The 15995-nt window shown below is 30.8% G+C and overlaps 1 protein-coding gene across 7 annotated transcripts; it reads left to right on the forward strand.

Moving 5' to 3' along the window:
• The first annotated feature begins 689 nt into the window (after nt 1–689).
• Nucleotides 690–15035, forward strand: LOC134707241 (ceramide synthase 2-like). Of its 7 annotated transcripts, none has more exons than XM_063566841.1 (12): nt 691–840; nt 1573–1634; nt 3340–3540; nt 4214–4343; nt 4924–5030; nt 6642–6699; nt 7453–7506; nt 8008–8100; nt 8830–8958; nt 11621–11727; nt 13458–13644; nt 14801–15035. In XM_063566841.1, exons 3-12 carry the CDS (start codon nt 3371–3373, stop codon nt 14921–14923), a joined length of 1158 nt encoding a protein of 385 aa, XP_063422911.1. In that variant the 5' UTR covers nt 691–840; nt 1573–1634; nt 3340–3370; the 3' UTR covers nt 14924–15035. The 7 variants fall into 7 exon arrangements, with proteins under 7 accessions (XP_063422914.1, XP_063422911.1, XP_063422913.1 ...); XM_063566842.1 differs by lacking the exon at nt 691–840 and adding an exon at nt 999–1093; XM_063566844.1 differs by lacking the exon at nt 1573–1634 and having other exon boundaries at nt 690–840.
• Nucleotides 15036–15995: the final 960 nt, after the last annotated feature.

Below are 15995 nucleotides of genomic sequence, written 5' to 3' on the forward strand. Positions count from 1 at the left end.
TATATGCAAATTATAATCCTAACTGTCGCAGAAAATAAATAATTAAATGAAAAGAGTTAATGCATATAAGAAATTAGTCCAAAATTATGACACATAATCCGTGTAAAACACTTATGCCTAAATTACGACAAAGTCCATAATAATATTACAAATGCATTTAACATTTTAAATATACATTTAAACAATTGAATTTTAAATAGAATGTTGTTTCAAAACGAATTTCACAGTCCAAATAGTCCGGTCATAAAATCACCAAAATGAGTCTACTACTTACGATAATCAGCAGCCACAAGAGCAACACCATATTTGTATCCTGTCGGAGCATTGAGACCACGGGCGTTTTTTTGGTTAGTTTTCTTAAGTAGTGTTCTGTGAATGCCTATTTATCTTTTCGTCATTTTTCGTTTATTTTATTTTTTTGTTGCATTTTTCCTCCCGTCTTCCTTCGACTCGTGTGTTATCTGCCGCTTTCTGTTATTCCCCACTAAAATTTTACTACGTAAACAATCTAGAATCTGTCATATTTGAAAAATTAAGCTCAATTTATGTAATTAAACCTTAAAAATTAGAGCTCTTTCTAACAGAAACAATTTTTCAATAATAGTTTGCTTGTTTGTAGTGACGCGAAAGTCTTGATATATATGATGATAAATATGTGTATTTCTTCAGATCCTATTTTTAGAATGAAATAAGAATAGCGGGTGGATTTAACTTATTCAAACAGTGCGTGTGTATAAGAGCAATGCGACTTTTAAAGATTATATGTTCAAGTACTAATTATTATATAGGTGAACATTCTGGCTTTAAATCACTTACGGTTTTAATAATTAAAAAAAAAAGGTAGGTAAATATTATCTGAAAAAATCTATTATTATTACTATTTGACTTATTAAAAAAACAGATTTAGAAATAAGTAACGTTTAATCCTACACGGATCAAATTTTCTCCACCCTTCTTCACATACTTTCTCATGGAAGAGTAGACACACCTAACTTATGGTAGTGTAGTTTACTTCCATCACGGATATTGAACTTTTTTTAACGATTTTTACAGCATACCAGCTAGTTGATTAATTTTTTAAGACATTACACAGGTAACATTTGTACTTTTGATTTCCTTCGGTTTTTTTTTGTATTTTGTTTACCGGTATGTTTATTTGTTTAGCGTTACTATGTAATTCTTGTCACTGAACAAAAGTCTTTCGAACAATAATGTATCTTGTAAAATTATTGGTTTTAGAGATTAAAGGCAGACTAAACTGTCTAATCCATCATAGTGCTGTTTGTAGTCTATATTGATTATGACTTGTGTGTATATTTAACATTTTTTTATGCACACATGATTTTGTTTGTAATTATTTACAATTTAAAAATTTGACCTGATTCGGCATGTTTAACCTTTTGAAAAAACACGAGATAATCACAGTATTCTGTTCAAATCGATACCTCTGACCTATCGTATTTCATGATTATTGTCCATTTAATTCATAAATAACCATAAATAGAATAACGCCATTTAATTTACTTGTATATACATGAAAGTTGAAATTGAAAGGATATTATGTTCTACTAGGTTTGCATACAAAACAAACTGTGATTGGATAAACATATTTCGAAATAATTTGCATCAAAATTGTGAGTATGAGTTCATTTTAATTTAGAGTGAAACAAAAAATAAACTGTAGATTTTCTTTAAGCAAATACACATACATTCGTATATTTTATAGCATAATCATCTAACAGGGACAACTGTTTGTTCCCCTTATAACACTTATTTTTCATAGTTGATTTATATGTAACTATATGCTTTCATTCAAAACAATTACACCGGACGTTAAAAAGCAACCAACAATCAATCGATAAAGACAAATTCAATTACATGAGATTGTGGTCCTTCAATCACCTGTATTTGATTGTTTATAAAGACATGTGACTGTGCCCGATCACAACAAAATCATCAGTATATTTACTCAATCAGAATACACACATGCTTTATTTTAAAAAGAAACTTTAACATGCAGACGAATGTAGTACGCTTTTTTAAAGAACAAATTTATACAAATGCTTCTAAATCAATATATATAAATTTAAATACTCCTCGTGCGTTTATCAGTCGACACCCTTATAAACAAGGATTACAAGTCAACTCATTCACTACAGGATTTATTTTATCTTTTTATTAAATTCAAAAGAGTATTGATGTTCAACTGGGCCGACTGGGGCAATTACTGTAACGCACAATATAAATTAAAACAAGAAAGATTTCTACCATATTTGACTTACTTGTATTAAACTTGTCTTGCTGATCATTTTTGCAATTTAAAGATTCTCATTATCTATTATAATATTCAACATAATAGGCAAAGATTAAAAAAAAAGGTAAAATTTGTCATTGAAGGACAATAGCTTTTATATATATATGAGAAGAAGTCTGATTTTGAACATTTCTGCTCTTGTCAGATTATCGCTATTTATAACGGTTTTTAAAATATTAGTCAAATCTTGCATTTAACCCCTATGTTCTATTCTAAATTTCTAAGTCATGTCGGTCATCTTGGTTGGCAGGCGGGGTATTTGGACACTTTTTTTTTGTATAAACTAGATTCCCAAATGCTGAGTGTGACCAATTTTGTTTTTTGGTCCAGTAGTTTCAAAGGAGAAGATTTTTTTGTCAAAGTTGACAGATGACCACGGACGGCGGACACCAAGTGATGAACAAAACCTCACTTGGCCCTGTGGACCAGGTAAACTAAAATGAATTTCAAAATCCAGAAAAGTTTTCAAGAACATAAAATGCATTTAAAATTTAATTATCTAGTTCGGCACAGGTTTGTCTGTGCGCAGATTAAATTGTGTGGTGTAAATACGGCCACATTAGCCAAAAGGATATGACGAACCTTAAGTTCAAATAAAGTGTTATACTATATCCTATACCGAATTATGGTAAAAAAGAAAGATCGATATGTACAGTGATAAGTTGTTGATTGCGCAAGGTCCGGGCATTAACAGTTGAAATAGTACGAAATCATGATGTATATATGTCAATTTTATATACAAAGAAAGTAGTTTTTGTACAATCATAACGGACCAATCCTATTCAAGTATTTGTAGGTATGGGAATCATAGTAAGACCACCCAGTTCCTATATGTATCTTCTTTAAATGCAAAAGTTAAAAATATCCAGGCACACAAAACATACAAATTAAGGACAATTTCGCTAAATGTTTGTAGTATTATAATGTACCATTTCTTAATTTCACAATTATAGCCAACCAATATAAGACAGATTTGTGTCTTGAGTGGAAAGCTAACATCTAATCTTTTTCACATTCTATTTTAGAGGTTAAACCGTTTACCGGGGTTAAAGCTATATGATGAACTGGTTAAATGGAATGATAAACAGATTACAGCCAGACTTGTTTCGTCCAGAAGACTTACAATTATTACCACCAGATGAATATGTTCCTATACTATCAGATATTGTTCTTCCGTCCATTTTTCTGGCAGTTCTCTTCATAATAATTCGACACTTATTAGATGGGTAAATAATTTATTTTTTAAGTAGTGCCTTACCAAATAAAATTCAGATTCCTCTACTTTTTCTAGCATTAATAAATGTTTCTATTGAATACTGTTCAACATTCTCGGAACTGCATTATGGCATTTGCAAATGTTTTTTTTTCACAGGAGTATCGGAAAATCAAAAACTCGAATACATCAAACGAATTGGAAACAACTGTCATACTTCTTTCCTTGTGTAGAAAATGGTGTATGAACCCTAGTTTTATAGCTAGCTAAACCTCTCACTTGTTTGACAGTCGCATAAATTTTAGAATTTTACAATGTTTCAACCAGTGAAAACAAAATCGATTGTTACCAAGCATCTCCGTTTTGACGCTTAACTAGTAAAACTGTCAATTTCATATGTTTCTCTTTAACTGGACATCCAGAACCAACATGAATTTAAATTTGAAAGACAAAAAGTTGATATTTTAAGTTTGGTTTGAAATATTTTCTTTTAACATGTGTCTTGGTTTATTTCAAAATTGTAGCTTCAATGCAATCTCTTTAAGGATGGTTGATACTCAATATCAGAACCGATACTATTTTTTGCTATAAACTTATATTTCATAAGTCTCGCATCATAGAGAAAATATACTATAATAAGTGACGTATGATGAACCATAATCTTTAATCTTAAATTGAAATTTCAGGATATTGATAAAGCCCATTGGAACTTATTTTCATGTAAATGATACAGTAAGCAAAGAAAGCGTTCCACCTATTCCAGTTTTAGAAGCAGGGTATAAAGTTAGCAGAAATCCAAAGCCAGATGCTATAATGGTACATAACTTTTTGTCATTGTATGATTAAAGTCGAACGAGAAATCAAAACGAAACAGCTAAAGGAATTAAATAGAATAAAGCAAAATATTGCAATGACGGTGTTGTCAACGATATCAAAACATTCAACGAAAATAAATCATTCTAATCATCCTATTCGTTTATCACAATCATACAAAGAAGATGTGAGGTCTTTGTTGTGTCGGTTTGCCTTATTTATGTGCTTTCCAAAGTTATTTATGATTAATATTACTGTATCAAGACAGACACTATAAAAGACGGGTTTCATTTAAAAATAAGGACAAAATCTTACGGATGGCCAGGGCTATAATTATCAATAAGATAATATTTAATTTCCATATATATACACGAATACTGGTATTCCAATATAAATCTATTAAACTGAAAATATTCAGGATATACGAATCAGATTAGAATCCTCTTGTATGAAAGTAAGACCAAATATAAAAAAAATGATGTGGTATGATTGCCAATGAGACAACTCTCCACAAACGCTAGATATAATGATGTCTATATATACATTTAACATGTTCTTATATAAATCATAATGTTTATTGCAGTCTTTGGCAAAGAAGTCAGAAATGACTGTAAGACAAGTAGAGATTTGGTTCCGCAAAAGAAAGAAGCAAGATAAGGTTACAGACATGAAACGATTAGAGGATGCAAGGTGTGTTTTATACTAGTATACTATATTTTTGGTTTAAAATTGTGACATTATTACTAACCTTGTGGTATTACAGAGTCATACATTTCTTTCAATGGACTATCGGTTCTTGAATCGCATGGCTATTTATGAATTAGGATTGATGTTGCGTGCTGTTATTGTCATTTATAACCATAACCGTTACAGGAAAATTACCCGAAACGACATTATCATTTATTTTCATTACCGTTGCATGAATAACGATAAATGACCATTACTATCATTTACATTTCTAACTGTTACTTAAATTATCAGTACCATTGTATCCTTTATCGTTGCAAAGAATAAAAGATACTAAAAATTCCTAAACGGATGACTGCTGATGTGCTTGGTTGAAAATATTGAGTCTTCCCTAATATTCATTCCAAACGGAAAGAATATCGATGTTATTAAATATTTGTTTTGTTCACATTCATTAATGTCAATGAGCCAATTGTCTACTTAACCCAATAACAGGATGTATGCTAAATTACTAATACCATCGATAGTGCTGACATCGAGGATACATATCTCAAAATAATATTTTAGGGTAACATACTTAAACTGTTCGTTAGGTGTATATAGAATGAAATTCAAAACAGTGTGACTGTGGCCATTGACTGACACATTAAATTCATCCATTGACTAGGACAACTTAGGTAAACGTTTGTATGTACGACCACTGCTCACTATGCACTTTTAAAAGACTCTTAAACTATGGGGTCACCAAAGGTTTTCAACACCTAAATAAAGTAATTCGAAAAATTAATCAGAAATATCACGATGTTTTGATTTATATCAATTATATAAATCAAAACATAAAGATTATTCCTGATTAATTTTTCGAATTATTTTATAATTAAAGGCGTTTAGAAACCTTTGGTGATCCCACAGTTTAAATGTCTATCGTAGGTACGTCGTGAACCACGTGTCGTGAACAGTGGTCGTTACAGACAAATGTTCATGTAAATTGTCCCAGTCAATGGATGAATTTAATCTGTCAATCTATAGCCACAGCCACACTGTTTTAAATTTAATTCTATTTTGTTTTAGATAATTGGATATGTCAGATGTTCGTTCTTTTTTTAGGATTTTTTTCCTACGATACCGGGTAAAATATCCCCCACCCAAATCATCCACTTTTCTTTTCACAGAGGACTTTAAAAGTTACTACAAAATTTTAAATTCCTGCCAAGGGGTACAATGCTCCCTGTTATTTATAGTTACCGAGTAGTATAACTTGTGGTTAAAAGAGGAAGGAAGGGACCAATATACATGAGCCGGACGTCTGATCCATGTGAAAAACTTTGATATGTATACGATTATTGATAGATCAACAATATTTGTTTTGAGAATTCTCCAAAACATGCATTTGTAATGGGTCTTTTATGTATAGTTCTGTCATAGTCAAGTTAATACAGAAATAATAGATAAAATGTATTTCAACATTGCTGTTAATAACTTTGATGTAACAATCTGCTAAACCAACAACTTGGGTTTTCTTGTTTGAATTCGAGCCCCGTCAAATTACTTAACTTTACGCAGAAATTTGATGAAAACAATATTAAGAATATTAATATCTTATTTGCATTTCAGTTGGCAGTTCATATTTTACTTCATTATGTCATGGTATGGAATATATGTACTATGGGATGTAAGTACAGTGACCTTTTTGTAAATTACGTAAATCCACTTGTATTTGTTGTCTATCTGATGAGTTAAGCCTTTTTCAACTGATTTTTGTTGTTCGTTTCTTATGTTGTACTGTTATACCACTGTCCCAGGTTAGGGGGAGGGTTGGGATCCCGCTAACATGTTTAACCCCGCCACATTATTGATGTATGTGCCTGTCCCAAGTCAGGAGCCTGTAATTCAGTGGTTGTCGTTTGTTTATGTGTTATATATTTGTTTTTCGTTCATTTTTTTACATAAATAAGGCCGTAAGTTTTCTCGTTTGAATTGTTTTACATTGTCTTATCGGGCCTTTTAAAGCTGACTATGCAATACGGGCTTTGCTCATTGTTGACCGCCGTACGGTGACCTATAGTTGTTAATGATGTTTGTGTCATCTGGTCTTTTGAGGATAGTTGTCTCATTGGCAATCATACCACATCTTTTTTATATTACATTCATGCATTATCAAAGCACACTAAATACTAGCGGCTGATTACATAGAAGTTGCTTCATGTTTAATAATGATAAGAGAAACGTTTTAGAATTACATTTTTTCTATACATTTTAATCTAAATTTAGCTTTTAGTATTTACTAACTAAATATAAAAAAAAAGAAACGAGGAAAATAGCTTAAAATTATGGTTTGTGAAACTTTTAATTCGCCTGTTAAATTGACATTTATGATGCTAATACAAGAGACGATAAGGAAAATATTTTTTTTCTTTTCTTTCAGAAGCCATGGTTTACCAAATCCGTGCACTGTTGGACTGGTTATCCAACGCAACAGGTGAATCTTTACTACTAATAATGAAAAATATAGCTTTCGTCGATCAATAACCATTCTAAAGAAATGTTAAAAGTTCACAGATAACACTGTTTTATATCAATGCGTCTTTGCATACATTTTCCCCCTCTGCTTTATTCTATTTATAGATAGTTTCTGTGTCATTTCCTAACGAGCTGTAAACTTTTTGGATGATTTCAGTGGATAACAAATGTGTTTCTTTCTATTAACTACATTTGTAAGCTTTGTATATAAACTAGTAATTGCACTTGCTGACCGTCATTGACATAATTTTAAACTTGTGAGTGAAAATTGAAATAATAATAAAAAAGATCTCCAAAGAAAATTCAAAACTGAACGTTAAAAGCTTAAAAAAGTAAAAGAACACTATTTTGATAGGTCATTGTCACAATTTTTAACCGGTAGTAAAAACTACTTTTTCAAATATGAGAATCCCATTTTAGGTTAAATGACATTTAACACATTGTTATTTTATTGTTGTAGACTGTTTCAGATGGTATATATTGGTATTACTTGTTAGAGTTAGCATTTTACATTTCATCAATAGTAACCATATGTACAGACCATAAAAGAAAGGTAAAAATAACCACACCTGTTTTACTTACATTGGGTATCTACAGAAACATATGAAGAATGAACAGAAAAGGATTAAAATAATTTTTTTTGATCTGTTGAAAGAATTCGTATCAAAAATTAAATAAAAAAATCATCATAGATACAAGGATTAAAATTTTGTACTCCAAAAGACTCACAAAACCATAGAGTTTGTATTAGTTTATATGTAGCAATGGAAGATAAAAATAATAATTGCAAAAGTTATGGGTTACACAATTTTCAATCATGACAATACATTTGAAATGAAAAAAATCTTGTTTTGGCACGTTTCTTAGAAATGTTTGCCATTTTAACAAAATCTTATGAATAAAAAAAAATCCGGATAATACTTTAAAGAGGAAACATCCCAACGACAAAGTATCTTGCAGCCATCATTTAGTTTTGCCAATGATACCTGCCAATTTTACTTTCAATAAGTCATATAATGTCAAAGAAGATAATGATATAACATCCAGAGTAAATTTTGGTGGTATAATATTCGCAATAACGTCTGATATTATATTCACAACTTTCTTATGACACATTCAAAAAGTTCAGTTAGTCAAATTATTTCGAATGTTCTACTTATTTATATGGGAGCAGTGAATGACACTTTTTACTTCAATAGAAACGTAAATGAGCATTCATACATGTCCTATTTTAGGTTTGAAATGAATTTTGGAGTATAATGGCAATACCTTTTACTTTCAGGATTTCGTTGAAATGTCTGTTCATCACATTGTAACAATACTCCTCATAGGACTATCATGGAATTATAATGCTGTGAGAGTTGGAACACTAGTTATATGTATTCATGATCCTGTAGATTATATCTTAGCAGTAAGTATTTTGCTTGTGTATTTACAGGAATTACATAAGCAATTATATTTTGTTTTGCCAATCTCGTAAACTTTATTTTGTTTTGCACATTTTTTTGTCGGTCCGTTTTTACGTTTGGTTATATATTGCTCATCATCAATAATGCAAAGCTACAAAACATTGTTAGCTTTAAATAGCTCTATAGCACGTTAACGAAAATGCGGGAATGTAAATAGAAGAATTGTGTTGATTTTTTAAGTTTACATTTTCAATTGATTGATATCTATTTGCTAACGTTTAAGTGACAAATAGTTAATGACAATCGACAAGACAAGAGTGTATTTTAAAACAAAAAATCCAACAATGGTTTCCAGTAAACTGGATTAACAAGAATAAAGGGTTGGCATTTAAGATTAAACAACAGTCCACCTTAGAATCCACCAACGAGTTTTAGCGGGATTCCTTATTCAATCAGAGTGCCTCTCGGTGTCCCTAAGCGAGGCATCGAGTTTACCCTCACAATGAAACAAATAAACCTTATTGGTTTCGCTGCCCAAATTTGTCAAATTCTACTGATTAACTCTTTTTGTTCTGAACTTAAATTTGCAGGTCTCACACCAATTTTTATTGTCATATAGGAATATTATGGTACACTGATGTTTGAAAGTCTTGTTGGATTTTGAAATACATCTGGTTTTATTTACGTTTGAAGTTGGATTCATAACAAACTGGACATATATATATATATTATAGTTAATTAAGAAATAATTCTTTCATGACATGCTCTATGCTCATTTTTACATGGGTAGGAATTATATTTGTTAATATCTTAATACCGAGCGTTAGCGAGGTATTAAATGTTTACAAATATAATGCCTACCCATGTTAAAATGAGCATAGAGCATGGCATGATAGAATTATTTCGATTCTAATAGGAATAATTTGAACTTTTGTACTTCGAAGCGGACCTATAGTAGACGCTCGAAATGTCGCCATTTTGATTTGGTGAACAAAAACGTTATAGAAAAATCAACAGTTTATCAATAAAAAAAACAAAAAACATTTAAACTGACTTTTAGAATGTTTTTATTTAATTTCCTAGCGAGCAACACCATAAAAAATGTCCATTTTGATCTCTGGCGTTGTTCAAAATTCATCTGACATTGCAATTTCAATTGTGACGTCAATCACGTGCAGCCCATGTTCTATTCGAATTAGAACATGGCTTTGTATCCAAAGCTAAAGAAGAACGTCATATTAGAATTGCTATTAATAAGTATTGCAATATGCATTGTGTTTAAATGTAATATCAGTATTTAGTTCTAATATAATCTTAAATCAATCCTAATTCTATCTTACTTTTAAATTATAGTTTTTCATATGTGACGTCATATTCAAATGTGGCGTAATGTTTGTGCCTTTTCGCCATCGTATGTGACATCATTTTAAAATTTATGATTTACTGCGTTTAGGCCTGAACTGAGTCGGGTGTGTCTATTCTGTGTTGGTCTCAGCATTATGTTATCGGGTTTAGTTTTCAGTAATAAGTTAATACTTCAGTTTCATTATGTATATCTCTTTCATATTCATTTGATAAAATTTACTGTTAACAATAGCATTAATTGTTCTAAAAAATAAGGATGGTCTCATCCCAAGCATTAAAACTACGCCGTATGTGGCACAACCTTTTTCAACTTTTGATCTTCCGTGCTGTACAACTTTGTACTTTTTTTCACTTTCGATCTTTTATATCTGGGCGTCACTGGTGAGTCTTGTGTTGACGAGGCGCGTTTTTGACGTATTGAATTTTAAACCTGATTCTTTTTGTTATCTATTAATCATGTGTTTCTTTGTCTAATATGTTCTACTTTTTATATGTATTGTAGTCCTGTAATATTATGTTGTCATTTCAATGTTATATTTAACTTTGCCATTAAAGTGCGAGGTTTGGCATGCCACAAAACCAGGTTCAACTCACCAATTTTATTCCCCTTTAAACATGTCCTGTACCAAGTCAGGAAGATGGCCATTGTTATATTATTGTTCCTTTCTGTATGTGTTGCATTTTAATGTTGTGTCGTTTGTTTTCTCTTATTTTTAAGATAAGACGTAACACAGTACTTGTTTATCCCAAATTCATGTATTTGGTTTAGATGTTATATTTGTTGTTCTCGTGGGATTTTGTCTGATGCTTGGTCCGTTTCTGTGTGTGTTGCGTTTCGGTGTTTTTCGTTGTTTTCCTCTTATATTTAATGCGTTTCCCTCGGTTTTAGTTTGTTACCCCGATTTTGTTTTTTGTCCATGGATTTATGAGTTTTGAACAGCGGTATACTACTGTTGCCTTTATTTATTTGGGTATGTGACATGACAATGGAAAATATTTTACTGGCGATATTGTGCTAAGACCGGAAACAACGGTATTTAAAATCAAAATTAATAAATTAATACTGCTTTGAATAGGCACGATTCTAGCATCATAGCCAGGGCACAGAGTGAGACCTTTTAACATAATCTTGTAGTGTATTTGAAGACATTGACACACAAAAACTAGTAAGATATACAATTATCGAGAAGTAAAAAAAACGCTTATGGTTATTCGATTATTGTAAATAAACATTTATAATTTGTGATACTGTCAAAGCTTCGTGTTTAGTTTTATAAGTACATTTACTTTTATTTACAGTTTGCAAAAATGAGTAACTACTGTAAATATACTAAAGTCTCAGATTTATTATTTGTACTGTTTGCTGCAGTGTGGATTGCTACAAGATTAATTATATATCCATACATGTAAGTACCCAACATAATAACCAGTAGTAGTACACTACCGGTTAAAATATCCTTGTACTGGAACAAAATGCTTACTTGATCTGTTATAACTTGTATAAACAATATCAAACGAATATCTTCAAGCATGATTAAAAAAGTGCTAAAAGTCCGAAGACCATAACGCTGCAATAAAAAAACAACATATCTGAACCAAAAAAAAATATACTTGATCCGTACGGTAACTAGTCATCGTTAAACTATGTGCTAAATATCAAAGTTATGTCTTGAAGCAAGACGATAAAACGACCAGAAAACTGATTAACTTCTATTTCAAAGGAACATAAATTAGCACAAAATCATCAGACAGGAACCAAATGTACACTGTTCATGGTTAAACTATATGTCAAAAATTTATATTTTCAAACAAGAAGAAAAAAATGTGGAAAAGTTATTTGCCAAATTGACGGATTTACGAAAAGCAGTCTTCAACTTTGAACTTGTTTGGCTTTATAACTATTTTGATACGAGCGTCACTGATGAGTCTTATGTAGACGAAACGCGTGTATGGCGTACTAAATTATAATCCTGGTACCTTTGATACCGTCGACAGTTGACCAAAAATCATTATCAAATGTATATTATTAATATATCATATAGAATATATCAATAAAGGAAAAAAGTCAACCGTTTTTGGAGAGAAAAAACCGAGTGTTTTAGTTCATATATTTAGATTAAATCATTTTAACATACCATATATCATATAATGTTGACAGTATTTTCACCGAAAAGCAATGAGATATGAGATCATTTACTGTATAACAATATTATATGTAATAAGTTATAACAGGCGACATGTACAATTAGTTTTTTTTTTCTCAACATGTTGAAATTTTGTATTCATATATTTACTAATTCCCGATGCATTTACTCTTAATAATATCACCGTATCTCGATTATTACGTGTGGCCGTGACCAAAAGAGAAATTCTCAAAAATTAAATTAAAAATAGTTGACAATCCCTGAAAAATGTTTGCATAAAAGCTATTTTTGAATATTCTGGATTATGACTTTTCCAATTTTATTAAATTGACCAAACGAGGCAAAGACTTCACGAAACAATTTCATCAGTCAGTCTTACAGAACACAAATTACAGCATTTACGCTAAGTTGAATTGATGAACAGAGGATAAGATTTTAAGAAAACTGTAGATTCTTCATAAAACCCATTATTTACGAACGACAACACATTTGATAAGCATTCAAGTGTTTCAAGACACAATTGGCAGAATTTGAGCCGATCTTCAAATCAATTGCATTGTAATGATTTAACAATTCATGTTGTCCTGCAGCCAAAAACCATAGCGTATATATTGATGTGTTAAGTAGCCGTCAACCTGATTGTTTGTAAATCTAAATAACTGTTAGGATTCTATTGAATATTGGCGACTTCTCTCGTTTGAATCATTTATACGTGACTATAAAAGGTGCGGATGCGCCCATACTTTTACCATATATTCATATAGATTTGAAAGTCACACAAGTGTCAAGTGAATCATGGAAATTATACTCTTCATTTATAAATGCAACTTGTTCTGTTTAAAAGGAGGATGTTAAAACATATATAATGTTTTAAATTGGTAAATAATTCATTCACATAAAGCTGACCTTTGATAATTGATATACCGTCTGTATATTATCCATATCAATTTTTACAAAATGATGTTAACAATAATAATATATTTTTTATCTAGGGTTTTATATTCTGTTACAATTGAACTTCCCGAATATGCAAATAATAGTGGACCTCATGAAAAGTATTATGGAAATAGCTTTGTAATGCAGTTATTGAAAGTCATGCTGGGAGTATTGCAAATTCTTCATATATTTTGGTCAATAATGATAGCTAGAACAGCTGCAACAAAGTTCACTGAAGGTCAAGTAAGTATTCTTACATGTTTTGAATAAAAGTCCTTTATGGTTTTTATTTGGTTTGGGATAAGGATATAATTTGCAGCAAGCATCACTGAAGAGACATTTTTGTATAATTTGGTGCAAAAAAAAATCTCAAAATAGAAATACGTAAATATGGAATGATTGCAAATGAGACAACTATCCACCAAAGTTTAAATGAAGTGGATGCAAGTAATTATAGACAACTGCATTCAGGTGTAATACCACTAAATCATGGTTCGTCACATCCGGTTGTATAATATGAAAATAGGTCGAAAAAAATATTCCCTTGAATTTGACAGTTGTAGGGAACTAATCCTACATTTTATTGCAGTAAAAGATTTCTGTGTCATAAACATATGTCTTGGGTATTTCAAAGCACCATTATTTTTTTATTTGGGATTTCTAGACTATTTTGTAATCTTGAGGTTACGTGGTGACTAAACCTTGTACACAGATAAAATAAGTGGAGAAATTTAATTGGTTAACTTCCAGTGATGGTTATTTTCTTATATGCAATGAAATGTTATGTGATTTTTTTTCTATAGTACTGGACAGGATAAAACTTTACTCATGCCAAGTATTTCTTTATTTGAAACAAAGATAAATTCTACACATTTTTTTTAAAAGTGCAAATTTAACAAAGACTAATAGGGGAAAATCAATGGTTGTATTACACCTCCAACAATGAGAAACCACATACCGTTTGGTAAGCAATATATATAATGTGCTGACATGAAAAATGCAGAAAAATATGTTAATATTGTAAAATTATTGATTTGCGAGATAGGCATATTTTAGAAATATATATAAAAACCAACATTACAACCTTCATATTACACTCAAACTAATTTGTTTGTATTATCAAATGCCACCAAAAATATTTTTTAAAACGCGATGAAATTAATACACCCATCCTTTAACTAATTGCTTTAAAAAAAGAATATTGGTTTGGTATATCTTCCTTAGTGTTTTATAGAAATGTGGATATCAATCAATTTCAATAAGCCAATGGGACACGAAACAACTAAGTAATGATATACCTATGGGTACTATCCCAAGATATCTATCAAACAAAATACATGATGTTATTTCATACATTGCTATATTCACAGACTGTTGATCATTTTGTCTTCTTTTCCAGCTACAAGATGTACGAAGTGATAGTGAAAACAGTGAAAAAGAAGATGAGACCTCTCATAAACATCATACAGAAGATACCTCACATATGAATGGACATATAAAAAGAGTAAAGACAATCTCATAATGTTTCTATCTTTAATCTATTTTATATGGTTTATAAGTTTATTATTTAAAGGTTAAACGCATTTTTTAAATGATTTATTTTATTTTTCTTGAATAAATTTTAATTTTTTTAATTGTTTGTTTCACATCTTGTGGCAGTCTAGCTTTTGTCCTGTGCGCGGAAAATCGTGTTTTTGGTCCCCAACATGGTAAAAAAGATTTTGAAATTGTATTTTGAAGTTTCTTTAACCAGTAAGAAAAATGAATGTTATGTCGGCTTGGTGTCTATAAAAGTTGATAGTCTTCCTGCATACTGTTATATATAAGGGCTATCGTATTAAAATTCCGACTTTGTGTGTCGGACTGTTACAAAGAAAGGAAAATGCATATCTCTTCAACATTTTTTGTTCGACATTTGTATGTATTTATAGATTATCGATGGTTATCTCCACGAGATTGATTTTCTCGCTTGAGCCGGTCACGTCGAAAGCGAGAAGAAAAGCAATCGAGTTGAGATGACTAATAATCTGTTTATCGCTATTTTACCTATGACGACGTTGTCAATTTCATGTCAATTTCATTAGTAACGCCACTTGGCTCCTTAGTCATGTTAGTAAATAGGGATAATTTTCCATATCAAGCGAGTAGCATGATATGAAAAATTATCACAAAAAGAGATAAAAGGAAAAATGCACAAAATAGCGATAAAACTTGATAACGGACGTTAAACAGCCGAGTCATGCAGTTTACCACTTTTGCTGAGCATGGCTTCAACATTAATAAAATTGGTAGTTTTCAACTAGATATATATTGATAAAATTAGTGACACTGACGAAGTCTATTTGTATATATATATAAATTTCCTAAACAAAAGTGCGGGAAAATATTTGATTCCGCCAAATAGTCATTATATGAGAAACTGTTTACTTTCAGTGTATAATTCATACCCAGTAACTAGTTTTTGAGCTGTTAACCGGATGGTATTGACGGGGACCTGTTGGTTTAATTCACCAACAGGTCTTCAATGTAGCGAGAAATTCCCGCACCCGGAGGCGTCCTTCAGCTGGCCCCTAAACAAATATATACTAGTTCAG

The sequence above is a fragment of the Mytilus trossulus genome, chromosome 2 (genome assembly GCF_036588685.1).
Source record: "Mytilus trossulus isolate FHL-02 chromosome 2, PNRI_Mtr1.1.1.hap1, whole genome shotgun sequence".
NCBI lineage: Eukaryota > Metazoa > Mollusca > Bivalvia > Mytilida > Mytilidae > Mytilus > Mytilus trossulus.